Here is a 14,877-nt window from a genome sequence, read left to right as displayed (position 1 = left end):
ACACCCGCAAAAACCTGAATATGCTCATATTCCGGTTTTTAAAACCCCCAATAAGACCTCTGGGTTACTCCTTTTCTAACCCGAATATCTCGTAATATAAACGCACATCGGAATATCCCCATAGAAAGAAACATTAGTTTGCGTTCTGCACATGTTTCATCCGAAAGGAATCTTGGTCGTTTGAGTACGGCAACTGCTTGTATGTCGCGTCTGGCGCGCGACCCACCAGAAATACACAAGGAGAGGTAAACAGACATGGCGAAACCCACACGCGTCAGCACAGCGTCACACTTTTGGAGCCTGGAGGAAACGGACTACTTTATTAGCATTGTGAAAGACATGAATATAATGTCTTTCATTGACGGCAGAAAGTATCGAGATACTGCTGCTGTTGTTATTTTTGTCTTTGGGTACAGGAAGAAGACACGGAAATGACGCAATGTGTGTCATGACGTCTGTGCGTCCCGGTTTGGATGAGAATATCCCAATTGATTACACTGATCGTGTAAACAGGAGTAACTCTGTCTGTTTAGGCATGTAAACGGGTTATTCCAAATGTTTCAGAAACCGGAATATGACCTTAACCCGAATATTAATGGCATATAAACGTAGTCAGCGACGATAAATTTCTGTTTGATTGCTTGAACACAACACACAAAAACAAAATTTTACCTCACCTGCCCTGGAATTGTATACTTCTAGTTAAATAGGAGGCTAATTGGAATGAATTTTGTGGTACATTTTTTGTGTTCAGATGTGTTATAATGCTAATGTCACTGTTACATCAGGTGTAGCTTGTTTACAACACAGGAGCGTCTGCTTTTCAGTGACATCCCTCCAAAATATGATCAGGGTGTGTTTGCAACGACTAGAAGTGACTCACCCAAGACGAGGCTGTGCGTGTGTGTGTGTGTGTGTGTGTGTGTGTGTGTGTGTGTGTGTGAGAGAGAGAGAGAGAGAGAGAGAGAGAGAGAGAGAGAGAGAGAGAGAGAGAGAGAGAATCAGGGGATTTTTGGGGGTGTCGCCAGGAATGTTTTTCACACGCCCATGCCGTTGTGTACCACGCAGCCTCCACGGTGCCGTCAGCTCCCGATCACGCAGCGAGCCTCTCTCCCATTGGTCGGCTCCAAACACACCTTTGCGTCTCATTGGGGGGCCCGATAAGCCACGACCCTCTGCTCCCCCACCGCATTTGAAACGATGAATGGGAACGAGGCCGAGGAGAAAACTGGGAAACACGCAATTCTGGGCTCAAATGTTCTCACAAGTTGTTGGGACGAGTGATCTGCGGTGAAACCTGCTTCCTGGACGCTTCACACAGACTCACATGTAAGTAAATTATGTTTCATGTATTCCATCCCAGCATTTCTTGTCCTTACATATGTGGAAAAACACATTATTTCTGCCAGTCGGATTGTTTGTCCATTTTTAATGCTGGTTGTCAGCCCTTTTTACGGACAGCTTCTCCATCTCACACACTGATTAATTTACCTCCGCCTTCATTAGTGATGATCATGTAGGTCTGTGATGGCAGCTCCAGTTTGTGTGTGATCAGCTCAGGGAGGGGTTGTTAGGTGTTATGTGTCTGTTCTGTAACTAGCACACTTTTGTCCCCCAGGAAAGTAGGTGAAAGGGCCCCAGAGCAGCAGCTGGTCATGCTCGGTTCACATGTTGCTTCACAGATTCTGTAGAAAATGGTGATAAACTGCTAAATCAACAGACTTCACTCAGCTTGCACAATGTCCACAGCGTGCAGTTGTTTGTTTAAAAGTCATTAAATCTGAACTAGAGCCAAAGAGCACTGCAAAAACTCACAATCTTACCAAGTCCGTTTGTCTTATTTTAGTCATAATGTCTCATCCCACTTGATTTAAGATAAATTCACTTATCAAGTGACATTTCAGTAAGATGTAGGGACTTATTTAAAGACAATGCATCTTACATCTCTTAAGTCGAACAATCTTGAAATTATCTTGTTTTATCCCTCCTGTTTTAAAGTTTAAAAATGTGGGGACATTTTTTTTTTCCACAATGAAGGCTTCGACATTTTCAAATTTTGGGGGGTAAATTTTTGAACTGTTTTTGGTGGAAAGAAAGAAATGACTGAAAATGACAAAATCCAGCAAATTTCGCTGGATTTTGGGTGATTTTTTTCACCAATTTTCTTAAAGAAAATATTAGAACTTTTACTGATATATATATTAGATATTTTTTAGGATTTTTTGGAAGACTTTAATTCATCTTTTGAAAATATTTACAATTTTTAGATTTTTTTAATTTAAAAAAATATATTTCTTGCCAAATTTGGGGATTTTTTATAAATAAAACTTTGAAGGGAAACTTCTAAGGAAATTTCTTCCTGAAGATTTAGTAAATTTTTATATAGTTTGGAAATTTCTGGCTGAATTTTTGGATTTTTTTCAGACAAGGCAAGACTATTTTTTTGTGCCGTAAACGAGGACAACACGAGGGTTAAGACACCTAAACTTGACAATCCTGGTAAAATATAGCTTAAAATAAGTTTTCCCAGCTAATTTTTAGATCTCAATATTCTAAATATCACATCTTATTTCAAGTAATCTTACCAAGCCATTTTCACTTGTTCCTTTGGCAGATTTTTCACTTATTTCAAGGTAAAAGTTACTTGAAATTAGTGGGTTTTTTTCTTGTTTTGAGAGAGGCATTTTTTCCAATGAGGAAAAAATCATCACAAAGCTAATTTTAGAATGTGCTAATCAAAACTGAGTAAAAAAAGATGGCAAATGTTGTGCTACATTAATTTATGCTCTTTCATCAGAGGTGCAGCATGGACATTGAGGAGCACCACTCAGACATCCAGGGTGAACTCCAGCCGGCTCTGGGTGCAGGTGACATGGAGGCTGTGGAGGCTCTGATGTCCATGACTAAGCACTGGAAGACAAGACCCTTCAGGATGAGACACTTCAGACCTCTCACTCCGTCCTCAGACTGCTCGGAGGACGACTCCGTCTCTGCTGGTTCTGTACTGCTGCAAGATTCTCTTTTGGTAAGTGGTCCATGTAATTTTTAGCTTCTTTTTTCCTCAAAGACAAATCCAGGTTTGCATAACCTGGCCGAGACGCTAGAATTATGCACCGGATTTTTTGTAGCGTTGTCATGCTTTGTTACCTGGATTTTGTGCTGAACTTGCAGACTTGAGTCCACTTATATTAACAGCCTCATCTGTATTATTTTATCATAATAGCTAATTTAGCCTTTTAATAAAAAGTCAGTATATGTGAGCATAGAATTCATTAAAACTTTGTTGTAGAAATGATTAGTAACCTGGCTCTCCTTTCAGTGCATGACGCCACCGTACAGCCCGCCCCACTGTGAGGCCGCCTCTCCACCCTCGGCATTGAAACCACACCGACCAGCAGAAGAGACTCCTCTGTTCAAACACGCTGCTGTTTCTCTGCAGAAGTTCCAGTGCACCAGCGTAATCCGGCACACTGCAGAAGGACAGCATCGCTCCTGTAGTGTTCATTGCTTCTCAAAGGAAGATGAACCCACTTCATTTAGAAAAGAAGCCTCCGAAGCTGATATAAACTCTAAAGATGTGTTGACCAGTAGAGACTCTGATGAGAGCGTTCCGACACAGAAAGCTTTCACTGAGACTTTCCCAAATCAGGTTGAATCCAGTCTTTTAGACCTGGAGGATAATTCCACACCACAGTCTGTCCCTGCCGGTGATGTCCAGGTCTCTCCTGTTCCCGTCTCATCTCCTTCCCCAACTCCTGTCACAACCTCTGACAGTCAGCAGCAGCGCCACCTTCAGCCGGCCCCGTCACCAGTCACCACTGTGTCACTACAACAGCAGCACCAACCAGAATATGCACCACCACAACCCCAAACTGCTTCTCCTGCACAGGTCTTCTTTGTAGGGGGTCAGGTGGCAAAAGGTCCCGTCATGCTGCTCGTCCCTCAGCCATCTGTTCCTACTCTTTACGTCCAGCCTGCACTGGTGACCCCTGCTGGCACCAAATTAGCAGCCATCGCCCCGGCACCAGGTCGGGCCCCGTCAGTGCAGCGACAGACCCCACAGCAGCCGGAAGTGTCCCGTGTCCGCAATCATGTCTGTCCCCACAGAGACTGCAGCAAAACCTACTTCAAGAGCTCCCATCTGAAGGCCCACATGAGGACACATACAGGTAAGAGACAGAGGACAAGTGTGTGTGCATGCCAGTTATAGAGGACTTCTGTAGATGTTTCACAAAGAAAACAATCGTGATCTTATTTTAGCATTGAAAACAAACGGTTCTTAGTAGACTATATTTAGAATATTTCTCAATTTCCTCTCTGCGGTCTCTGTTGAAACAGGTGAGAAACCCTTCAAGTGCAAGTGGGAGGGATGTGAGAGGCAGTTTGCTCGGTCAGATGAGCTGTCTCGTCACCGGCGAACCCACACAGGAGAGAAAAGGTTCGCCTGCCCCATGTGCTTGAGCCGCTTCATGCGCAGTGACCACCTGGCCAAACACGCCCGCCGACACCTGGCAGCGAGGAGGACGCCCTGCTGGACCGCTTCCATACTCAGCGTCACTTCAGCAAAGTCTCTGTGAGGCGTCACGGGACAGAAAGAACTGAGAGACTGAATCTGAGCGCTCTGAGGACCATGCCCCTGACTTTTCCATGTCACCAGTCTGCTGATAAAAAGGCACTGAACTGACAGCTGAATTAAGCTGCATGTGAAGGCTTTGTCATCTTGCTGCTCTTCAGTGATTGTAGAAGAATCTGAGAAGTATGAGGCTGTTTGCATTCAGCGTCTGACTACTGTACCACCTTAAGGCAAGAAATTACACTGAATATATGTAGATAGGATTCTGCAGCTGTAATGTTTTTATAAATAATCTCAAATGTGTTTACATTTCAGTGATTTGACCAAAGAATGTATTTTTTTTTAAAGACATTTTTGCACAACGCTGTTTTCTTGGAGGGAACGTAGAATTCTTTATTAAACTTCAGCCAATATTTTCTATTGTTCTGTCCAGATTTCTTTTAGTGAAGTGTTTTACTCACTTTTTCCAAAGGCAATTACCAACATTTAAAATGCATCATTGTTCCACTGCTGCCACATTGTTTTGACCTAGTGAGTCACGTAACTCCTTAAAGCAAATCTGTTTTAGCCGGTGTTTACATTAAGATGAGAATTGGATTAGGTTGTCAGGTTATGAAACTACGAGGGCCATCAGTGTTAGTTATGTGTACAGCAGCAGGACTTCACTGTCCAACATTTACACTCTTTTTCTGATAGTAAAAAACAGATACGGTGATCCTCAGTCCATCCATGAGGTGTTTATTACTGTTCATTTAGACAAGCACAGCTACAGGTTAATGACAGGCAAATGCCTGATAATTTATCATGCTCTAGACACAGATTTGGGGACAACTTCACAGATATGATACATACTATGCAAGTATACTTACACAGTCAGGAAATACTGTAATCTTCTTTCAACACAATCAGGAGATGCTGAAAAAATATTCTTCAACAAGTACAATATAAATATCAGTAGAAATAGAAAAAAGGTAACAGCTGCATTATAAATGATGCTTTGCTCCTTTTTTAATTAAGAAAAGTCCCATTCCATGTCAGCTGATTCATTATCCATTAACACTTCCCATGTTCCATCTGCAGCACATGCTGTCTAACACACCTGCTTTACTACCTGATGCATCGTAACTATCTGCTTCCTTTGTTCATCATAGGGGAAAGCTCTCAGCACTTTGGAAAAGCACGCAAACACCAGGTTACTGGTGAACTCCAAACATTTAGCTCTCTAACCACACCAGTGGTATTCTGCACTAATCATTTTCCAAAAGTGAATGTCATGCTGACACCACACTTGATCACACCGGCTTCATTTACTGCTTCAAACAGAAGAGTAAATGCACCTTCGTGTGCAGCCATGCTACACTGTAGCTCCCATTTTAAAACACGTAGAAGGACAACAGATTTTAAATGTAATTACAGAGTGAAGCTCAGGTCACACAAGAACTATACAACCAATTAAAATCATAAATACACAACTTGCAGCAAAGCTCCCTTCAAGATTTCATAACTGTGTTTCTGTTTAATATGTTGCTTCACTCAGGGATACATTTCTGACTTCACAGGACTGGCAACAGCAATGGAGATAATACATCTGTTAAATATAATCATTTAAAATCATTATATGTCTAGTGTGGGATTGTAAACTGTAGTTCCATGGGATGTCTGTTCTGGAGTCATCCATTTTGTTGCATACTAATTAACATCTACTCGGGTTTTGCAGGTCTAATTGCATAAGCACTGTACAGTGGGGATTTAGTGAGATGAATTTAGTCTGGTCCCAGCAATTTCAAGCACTATCTGCACAGTTGGATGCCTTCATCCCGGTGGAATGTGGTCCAAAGGAAGCTAGCAGCAGAAACCAGTCAGGGACGTTAAAAGCACTCCTGCTCAGATGATTACTAAGCTGGGACAGACAGTGCAGCCTCTGTTTGGCAGGAATTGAGAAAGTAAGGGACCAGTGAGAAGTTCTTCAGCGTAGCCTCATGGGTGGCACCAGAGTCCTGCATCTCAAACCTGGAGGGAGAAACCAAAATGAGCCAAGGACAAAAAACTGCATTAAAAAAAGTATTCATGACCGACATTCTTACCAGTCTCTAGAGGAGATGACGTAGTAGACAGGAGGTGGTGGTGAGTCAGTGGAGGTGCTCAGTGGTTGACCCAGACTGTAGGCCCCAGTATGTGTGAACATGAGCCAGTCTCCAATGTTGAGTTCAGGTAGCAGACAGTGCTCCACTACCTGGTCCAGGTCATCTCCAGAAGGACCCCACAGGCTACTGCTGAACACTGGAGCATCCAGGGATGTGTTCTACAGACAAAGCATTCAAGATGAATCAGCTTTCAGTGTCTAAATTTATCCTTGTACTGATTAGGTGGTTGCTAAGACTAACAAATGCAAATTTAATCAAAGAAAATGTCTGTGAATATATATTGAGAAGCACAGAAAAAGAAAGGTTTTGTTGTGTTTGCAGTTTGACCCAAAGAAACTCACCTTGTGAACAGATGGAGCAGTGATCAGTGTTTCAGAGAGTTTGCTGGCAAAAGACCCGTACACTCCCTCATTCATGTAGTACTGGAACTCTGGCTCCTCATTGGGAGATAGGTCATCTGTTTATAGAAGCAGCAGGCAGCTTTTATTTTCTTTCATTTAACAGTTTGTGATTCACACATTTGGGTATTTTTCTTCACAATATCTGTTCGACTGACTTTGTCTTAAAGTCACAATTGGTTTGCAAATTCCTGAAATGAGCATCCTTCTTGTGGCCCTAAAGTATGCCATATAAAACTGCTGACAGTTACTCAGTTAGTCAAATTGTCAGACACAGTCATATTCTTCAGTTTTTTGTATATAAATATGCCTTTGTATCTTTATGAACATTTCCCCGTAACGAATATCACACCACTAACCGTGTTCCTGGCCCTGGCGGTCACGTGCCACCACCTCCTTGGAGATTATGTTGACTGCCAGGGTGAAAGCTGAAGAGACGAAGAAGCTGCCAGGTTCAGCAATGATGGAAACTCCAGTGGAAGGAGGGAAGTATAGGTCTACCATAGACATGACGGCACTATTAATCTGCAAAACAGATGACGGTGTCCTTTAAAATTCACATTTAAACACTGCTTAATAATTTTATTCCTCTGAAAAGTGGCTTAAATAAATATATAGTAGCTACAGTGTGTAGATCAAATATTTATATGTATGACATAATATGTACACTCTCAATACAGCATACAGTGTTTTGTCTACCAGTACTTTTACAGGTTATATAATACTGCATGGCCTCAGAATCATGTGAAGAGTAGATAGAAAGATACTAACCAGTTCCAGCTGGGTCTCTGAGCCACTGAATCCTCCTCCAATGTCCAAGATTTTCATGTTGAAGCCAATTTCCTCCTGCAGCAGACCCAATATCGAAAAATATGTAACTGTATTATGAAAGCACTGTCCAAAACAAATGGTAATCATTGAACTGAGTGCAACTAGACAGCTATAAGCAAACAATGTCTAACATTACTTACTCCCATGTCAAAGACACAACGGGCATCAGAAATGGCATGAACGTAGACCTGGTCATCGTCACAGGAGCTGGAAATGTGTGACCTGTAGGGAAACCAGAGTGAACAGTGAAACTGACACCTAAAGAAGAATAAGTGAACTGACAACAGCTCATTCAAGAGACGAACTGCTGGTCTTGAATTAGTTCAAGTATACAATATATACATGGATTTCTTCACATTGCTTTCTAACCAGTGTTTTTCTGCAGCTCTTACCTGACCCCCACCACCTGCACACCCAGCTCCTTTGCACTCTCCAGCAGATGCCTGCAGTCCTTGAGGGAGCAGCCAAACGTCATGCTCATCTCATCATCCGGGTTAGATGCTTCTGTGGACACCTGCAGCAGCAGCCTGAACAAACAAACAACCTGTTACTGTTTTGCTGGGAATGAAAATAATTTAAATGACATTGATTATAAAGCTATTGCACAAAATCACAACCTATTTGCAGCTAAGGCTGAACGTTTTTACAGCTTGATTTGATAGGAGCATTTTTGTCCCTGATGTGAAAAAGTGTAATGACTGAATCGTGAGTAATGACTGATAACGAGGCCAATTACTCGACATTTTTGAAATAGCAGCTTTCAAGTCACGTGATCACTGGTACTAAGACCAAGTACTTATTAGGGACCTACTTGGCATTGGGGTGGCAGCGAGAAATCTTGCGTAGCTCTGCTTCATTATCACACACCAGTAGGTCAATGCCATTCTTAGCCGCGTATTTAATCTGGGAGACTTGTTTGCAAACACCGCTGTAGATGATGTCTTCAGAGGGAATACCATGGTTCTGCAGCAGCTCAAGTTCAGACTGAAATACAAAGACAAGGGCAGAAGTGCATTTTATTGATTATACTACATATGAACAAGTCAACAGATATTGTATTTGCCTATTCAGCGTGTGTTACACAGAAATATTACATTTTAAACAGTATTTATCACATGGCAGTGCCTTTACTACTCTAAAGCTTCTGGACCAAGACTTGTCAATGTTAAACTAAATCAGTGAGCTCGTGTTTCCTCTGGTGAAAACTTTTATTTTCTATGGAGAAACCCTCACTGACAACAGTGCTCTAAAATGAAAGAGTACCTTATTTGTGCATACGAATCCAGTGCCAAGCGCACCAAGAACTTCAATCACAGCTGGACTGCTGTTGCATCTAACAGCATAGTACGGTCGAATTTGTGCCATGTGAGTTCGCCAGCGAACATGCTGCCTCATTATGACTCCCAGGTCTGCCACAAAGAATGCATTCTTCTCAGACTGAGGAAGAAGGAACACAGACAACACACTTAGACCATGTCTAAAGCCAACACCAACATTGTTTGGACATTAGTTCACACTGCAAACTTTCACAAGTGTGCCTGTATGTTATCTTACCAAGACTAATAAATAATGCGTTACAACGGTTTTAAGAAAATTCTCAGTCAGAAACAGGTTTATAAGTAAGTTTACATGATTAGAGTGAAAGCTCATACCAGTGTTTGTTCATAAATGTGATTGTCGATCACGTCACAGAGGGCTGTGCCTCCCTCCAGAAGGCCAACAGAATACTGTGGTTCATCAGCAATTCCTTTCATCCTCTCAACCGTTTTCTTCTAATCCGACAGGCATAAAGAATGTGGCTAGTCCAAAGTGGTCTTGCTCGCTCCCTCTCGAGCCCCTGGGGTCCTAGACTTATGCAACAAACTGTACAAGAAAAAGAAAGAAGTCAACATAACACACAAAGTTGAAGCAGCAAAACAGTTCCATCATAATTGTACAATGCATATTCAGTGATGTTGTCCAGCTTTTCCACAGATGGAGTCGAAACCCCTCTGATGAAATTCAGAATCAAACATCTCATTTTCCGTGAGCGTCCAATCAGAGCAGAGAACAGGTTCCACGTTACAGGGTAGCTTTGTGGAAGAGGTCTATTCTTCTAAAAATCCGCTGTGAAAACACAGAGTCTGGGGCACAGGGTTCATTTACTTTACCATCAATTACTCCCAACAATCACCACAAATCCCTGAGCTGGTGACCCGTAAAGGTTCTTTTTGATGGAATTAACCAATGTACAATACTGGCGGCGTCTGTGTCACAACTTTACTTTCAATAATTTTGCACAATACGTCAGCGAGACACTGGAGTCTGGACTGGAACAGATGTGAAATGATTGTGGGTTTAGAAGGTTACACTATGCTTAAAGAAACTGCTGTGCTGTATGCTACTTTGACAAGGCAAAACAAAATGAGTGAGCTCGCAGGAAAAAAGGGTTAATTTGTAGTTTCTCCTCTGTTTGGTTTCATTTTGAAGGATACTGTTTCTTGCAATTGTAATAAGCCCACTGCTGAACACCAGGTTAAAAATACACTAGGAGATGGCTCAACTCCATCATCTCAGTAAAGATCAACCAAGTTCTTTATATAACTTAGAAAATGCTTAACTGCCACTCATTCCTTCATGAAAAAAGTGATGGCAATAATCAAACATACAGTTTATGAATTATACACACAGTACAATATACTGCAGAAATAAACTCAGAAAATGTACATTTTGCATTTTCTCTGTATTCATATCAACAATCAAATAATTCTGTCTTTTACGGAAAATATCTAAGCAGGAGAAAACTACTGCGGCTAAAAGCAGACCTGAACACAGCGGTTCTGTTGAATACAAGGGCTGAAAATAGATCTGAAACAGCGGATCTAAAATAACAAGAAAGTATGTGATTTATCTGAGACATGCTCCGTATTCATTTACTTATTTATTTTTTATATCAGGAGTCTTAGTGAGACAATTTGATGCGGTGGATTTAAAAAAGATTATTCTTACCGTGCACACAAACACACTTAGTATATACATTAAAAAAAACACACACACACGCCATACAATCAAAGAGTGAGCATGCATTCTTCAGTCCCCAGCTAATTTACTCACATGGATGAGTCCTGGGATGAACTCGTCCACTATCAGCTAGGATCCCAAGGTGGCTCAGCGTTGAAGTCAAATGGCTCTCGGTATAGAGCTGCCCCTAGATCTTCTGGGTAGTTGTTGTACACCTGCAAAGGGGTAGAAAATAATTAATTACTGACGAAGAAACGACTGATGAGGAGGGCAAGTGTTTTCCCTGCTGACACATGCTTCAGTGCAACTTTATTTACATGTAGACAGTGGAAAACTAAAGTGGTACAAAAAAAAACATTACTACGCATCTTAGCAGGTAAAATCTTTAGTCAAGGGAACGGAATTAGGGCATGCAAAAAGCAAAAATGTATGGTGCGTGTGTGTAAATATAACGTCTGTAAAAGCTTTTGTATTGTTGGAGAAGTTATTCTGTGTAAACATATGTATATACGCTGCATAATAAATAAACAACTAGGTTAGCAGTTTTTAATGAATTAACATACATTACTGTGTGTAGTAGAAGCAGTATTTTTGGCATGATCAACCATAAACTAACTTGGCAGGTACAACATCAAAATCACATTCAATACACCTTGGCATCAACTGTGTAACATGTGGAAATTAACTAGCTTGCCATTTAACAGGTCGCTTTGTATTCATTGGTATGGTTAGCATAACATCTTAGCATTAGCTACATAGCAACATACGGTGTGAATACTGTTTTATAGAACAACTGCGTATTTATTCAGCCTTAATGCTACAAACAGTTGCGCTACGCTAAATATGTCATAGATGGCATTTATGTGGTGTAAGCAAAAACATCGCTACGTGGACAAGATAATTGAGCTAACAACATGCTAACAGGAAGCTAACAGCGCGGTTAGCTACTTACGTCTGCTGAAAACCCAAAAGAGGGGACAGAACGCTTTTTCTTTTTAGGCGGAATTTTTAAAGAGTGGTGGGGTTACTAAAAGAGAAAAGGATGACTGCCATGGACGTGGTAGGTTAGTTCGAGTTATTGTCGTTGGAGGTTTTGACAATTTAGGCTAGGACAGATCATTAGCTACTACGACCAAACGGACGACATCAGCGGAGGTCGAGTGAGCGGAGACCGGAGCGTCAAGTACACAACATTTGACAGGGAGAAATCCGGTTAATTATCAACATAAAATCCACAATTAAAAAAGATAATGAATTATACAAATCTCCAGCCGGAAAAAAACAAAACATTAACAGTAGTAGCGATGTGACAAGATATGTTTTTCCCAGATAATGTTCATTCAGCTTTAAATTCATGTAAGAATTAAAAATTATTCAAAGTATTTCCGGTCTCATTCTAATTAAGTATGTGGACATTGACTAATTTTGATGGACTAGAGGAGCTGTCAAAACCAGTTTCACTACATAGTGGAGGACAATTGGGGAAAATGTGGAGCATTTATTGGCAAAACCATCACCTATGACTCTGAGATTAGTGAAGATGATTTTTTTTCTATACAAATTCTAGAATTATTGCGGAAATCTTTAATAAATAACATTGCAATTTTGTTTACCAAAAGCTTTATAGTTCATATAAATGTCTACAAAATTCACAATAATCTGTACAACAGTAAAAATGTATTTTCTATACAATTTCTATAATTATTGAAGAAACATTTAATTGAAAAGCACTACAGCTTTGTTTATTTGAAGTTAGATGTATGATACATATCTTTAATATCTATAATAATCTGTACTGTGTGGTAAATTGGTCAAAGTCAGATTTCCCAAGAATTACCTGTGTTATGTCTTCATTGTATTTCCCATGGCTCAGTAATGAGCATAAAATGTTGTCCAAAGTTGGCACAATTGTCCTTTTTCTCTGTGGCCACAGTCAGCAATTGTAAAGCATCAGTCCCATGTAAATCAGCAGACGTATGCATGCATTTTGTCTTCAAACTCAACCTCAAACTGAACTTCCCTGTCCCTTTGCCTTTGTTGTTTTGACTTTGAGAAGTTGTGCCTGCCTCTGAAAATGCAGGGTCTGAGGCTGTGTTTTCTTTTTTTCCCCCCAAGAAGATAAATTTGCATGTCTCCCTCCTCAACACTGGAGGCGGAGGGTGCCAGGGAAAGCTCAGCTACTGTAGCCAGACAGAAGGCAAGTGTTTTCTCTGGGGCTGTTTTCACTCCATAGCAGTGCTCAAGTAGAAAACACCAAATATCTATCAAATTTTCAATGTGTCCTTTTGCATAGTGTGCAGGGTCTTTTTGCTATTTAAAACAATATAAATTAGTCGTAGTTATGTTCAGAAATATCTAAAATATGTTCATGAAAATGTGTGTCTAGTTTGCTGTTGCTGTTTGCATTTATTAAAATGATCCACTAATATCAGCTTCTGTTTTCAGCAGTGTTTTTGCATCATTTGGCTACTCGATCTTCTTGCAGAGTGACAGGACATAAAGTACTAATGAGCACAAAAATGTTCCTTGGAAAACATTTGCAAGCTGTACTCTGAGTAGACATTACTAAGCTTCCTAGCATCCAGCAAACTGCCCCCCAGTGCATCTAGAAGCCCTATTCCTTCATGGAAATCACGAGTTTACCAAAAACAAAACAATTTCCCTGAAAGTTTTGCCACCCCTATTGACCTACATCATATTTTGGATTATATAGAAGTTCATCATGTGTTGTTTTTTCACAAAACTACAAAATTCTTCAGAGTGTTAGATGAGCTTTGAGCACTCCTTGGGGGGAAATACACAATAGCAGTGTTTGTTTCACTAATAAAACTTGCTTGGAGTCCATTGTAAAGGCTGCAGAGGCAATGTCTTTTCCGTGGACTGCAACACAAAAGCTGTTCCGTGTTTTGTGTCTGTTTTCTCCAACGCTAAACGAGACTATGTATATATAAGGCTAATCACACATAGCATCTAAAGTGGCTTCCAGTAAAGCACAATGTTTGATTTCCATTGTTTGGATCATAATAGCCATCGCAACCGCTGGGTATGCGACAGAGGGACATGTGCACCACCCACTGTGAGGGCAAATACTCCAGTGGCTGCATTGTGCAGCAGGAATTCTTATTTGCAAACAGATTACATCAGCGCACCAACTTAGAAAGAGCCTAAATCAGTTCTCACTGCTCAAAAATCTGCAATTTTTTATGTTGTTTATTGCAAAAAGCAATAAACAACATATTCAAATTATGAAAAGATAAAATAGCAAAACACTTCAAACAAAACTGATTTCCTTCTACATTTTCTTCAATTATATGATACTGCTTGTGCATAGGCGCAATTAATAAATAAAAAACATTATTTTTCATAAAGAGACTTTGGGTCTACAATGCAGACCATCCATCTATCCATATTTATATAATAAGTAATTTATCTGTTAAGTGGACATGAGTAACTGACTAGATAAAAAACTGGTCTTATGCAACAGGCTCTTGTGTTGTTAAGTCACTCAGAAGTGCTTTCACCTCTTTTTTGCCAAAGAATGTTGCTAAGTAAAGAGGAACTCCAAACAAACTTCTCCTCACACTGATCTGAATCTTAAGCAGGGGAAATATAAAGCAACTGGCAGCAGGAATATCACAAATATGCACCAATCTCCTTAGAAATCCTAACACAAGAATGTTGGTGTATTTCTCATCTAACAGTGGCTGATAGATAGATGTGAAATTTTAATGCAGCTAAAAATTTTCTGGAAGAATGCTCAGCTTTTCCTGGACGATATGCCACCAAAAAGGAACAATCTTTATCTGTGGGCTTTCCCAGGACATGTCATGTGTAACAATAGTATCAAAGAGGTGGAGAGACACAGAGAGATATACCATGATGGACAAACAATAACTTAGTCTAAAAAATGATGCACATTTCACCCTCATTT

At 40.5% G+C, this 14,877-nt stretch overlaps 2 protein-coding genes across 3 annotated transcripts; one reads left to right on the top strand and one right to left on the bottom strand.

Annotated features, from left to right (window-relative positions):
• Nucleotides 1-1,106: 1,106 nt before the first annotated feature.
• Nucleotides 1,107-4,986, top strand: LOC110951168 (Krueppel-like factor 10). Its single transcript, XM_022194110.2, has 4 exons — nucleotides 1,107-1,329; nucleotides 2,798-3,025; nucleotides 3,320-4,169; nucleotides 4,339-4,986. The coding sequence occupies exons 2-4, from the start codon at nucleotides 2,807-2,809 to the stop codon at nucleotides 4,575-4,577; spliced, it is 1,308 nt and encodes a 435-aa protein (XP_022049802.2). The 5' UTR covers nucleotides 1,107-1,329; nucleotides 2,798-2,806; the 3' UTR covers nucleotides 4,578-4,986.
• A 304-nt stretch (nucleotides 4,987-5,290) lies between these two features.
• Nucleotides 5,291-13,030, bottom strand: LOC110951167 (antizyme inhibitor 1). 2 transcript variants are annotated; one of them, XM_022194109.2, is made up of 12 exons: nucleotides 12,784-13,030; nucleotides 11,040-11,161; nucleotides 9,599-9,809; nucleotides 9,210-9,383; nucleotides 8,758-8,930; nucleotides 8,339-8,473; nucleotides 8,087-8,168; nucleotides 7,887-7,961; nucleotides 7,475-7,640; nucleotides 7,059-7,174; nucleotides 6,658-6,875; nucleotides 5,291-6,583 (listed from the first exon to the last, which is right to left on the bottom strand). In XM_022194109.2, the coding sequence occupies exons 3-12, from the start codon at nucleotides 9,698-9,700 to the stop codon at nucleotides 6,469-6,471; spliced, it is 1,356 nt and encodes a 451-aa protein (XP_022049801.1). In that variant the 5' UTR covers nucleotides 9,701-9,809; nucleotides 11,040-11,161; nucleotides 12,784-13,030; the 3' UTR covers nucleotides 5,291-6,468. The 2 variants fall into 2 exon arrangements, with proteins under 2 accessions (XP_022049801.1, XP_022049800.1); XM_022194108.2 differs by lacking the exon at nucleotides 12,784-13,030 and adding an exon at nucleotides 11,899-12,130.
• Nucleotides 13,031-14,877: the final 1,847 nt, after the last annotated feature.

This window comes from Acanthochromis polyacanthus, chromosome 12 (assembly GCF_021347895.1).
Source record: "Acanthochromis polyacanthus isolate Apoly-LR-REF ecotype Palm Island chromosome 12, KAUST_Apoly_ChrSc, whole genome shotgun sequence".
Classification (NCBI taxonomy): domain Eukaryota; kingdom Metazoa; phylum Chordata; class Actinopteri; family Pomacentridae; genus Acanthochromis; species Acanthochromis polyacanthus.
This window is presented reverse-complemented; position numbering and strand designations above follow the sequence as displayed.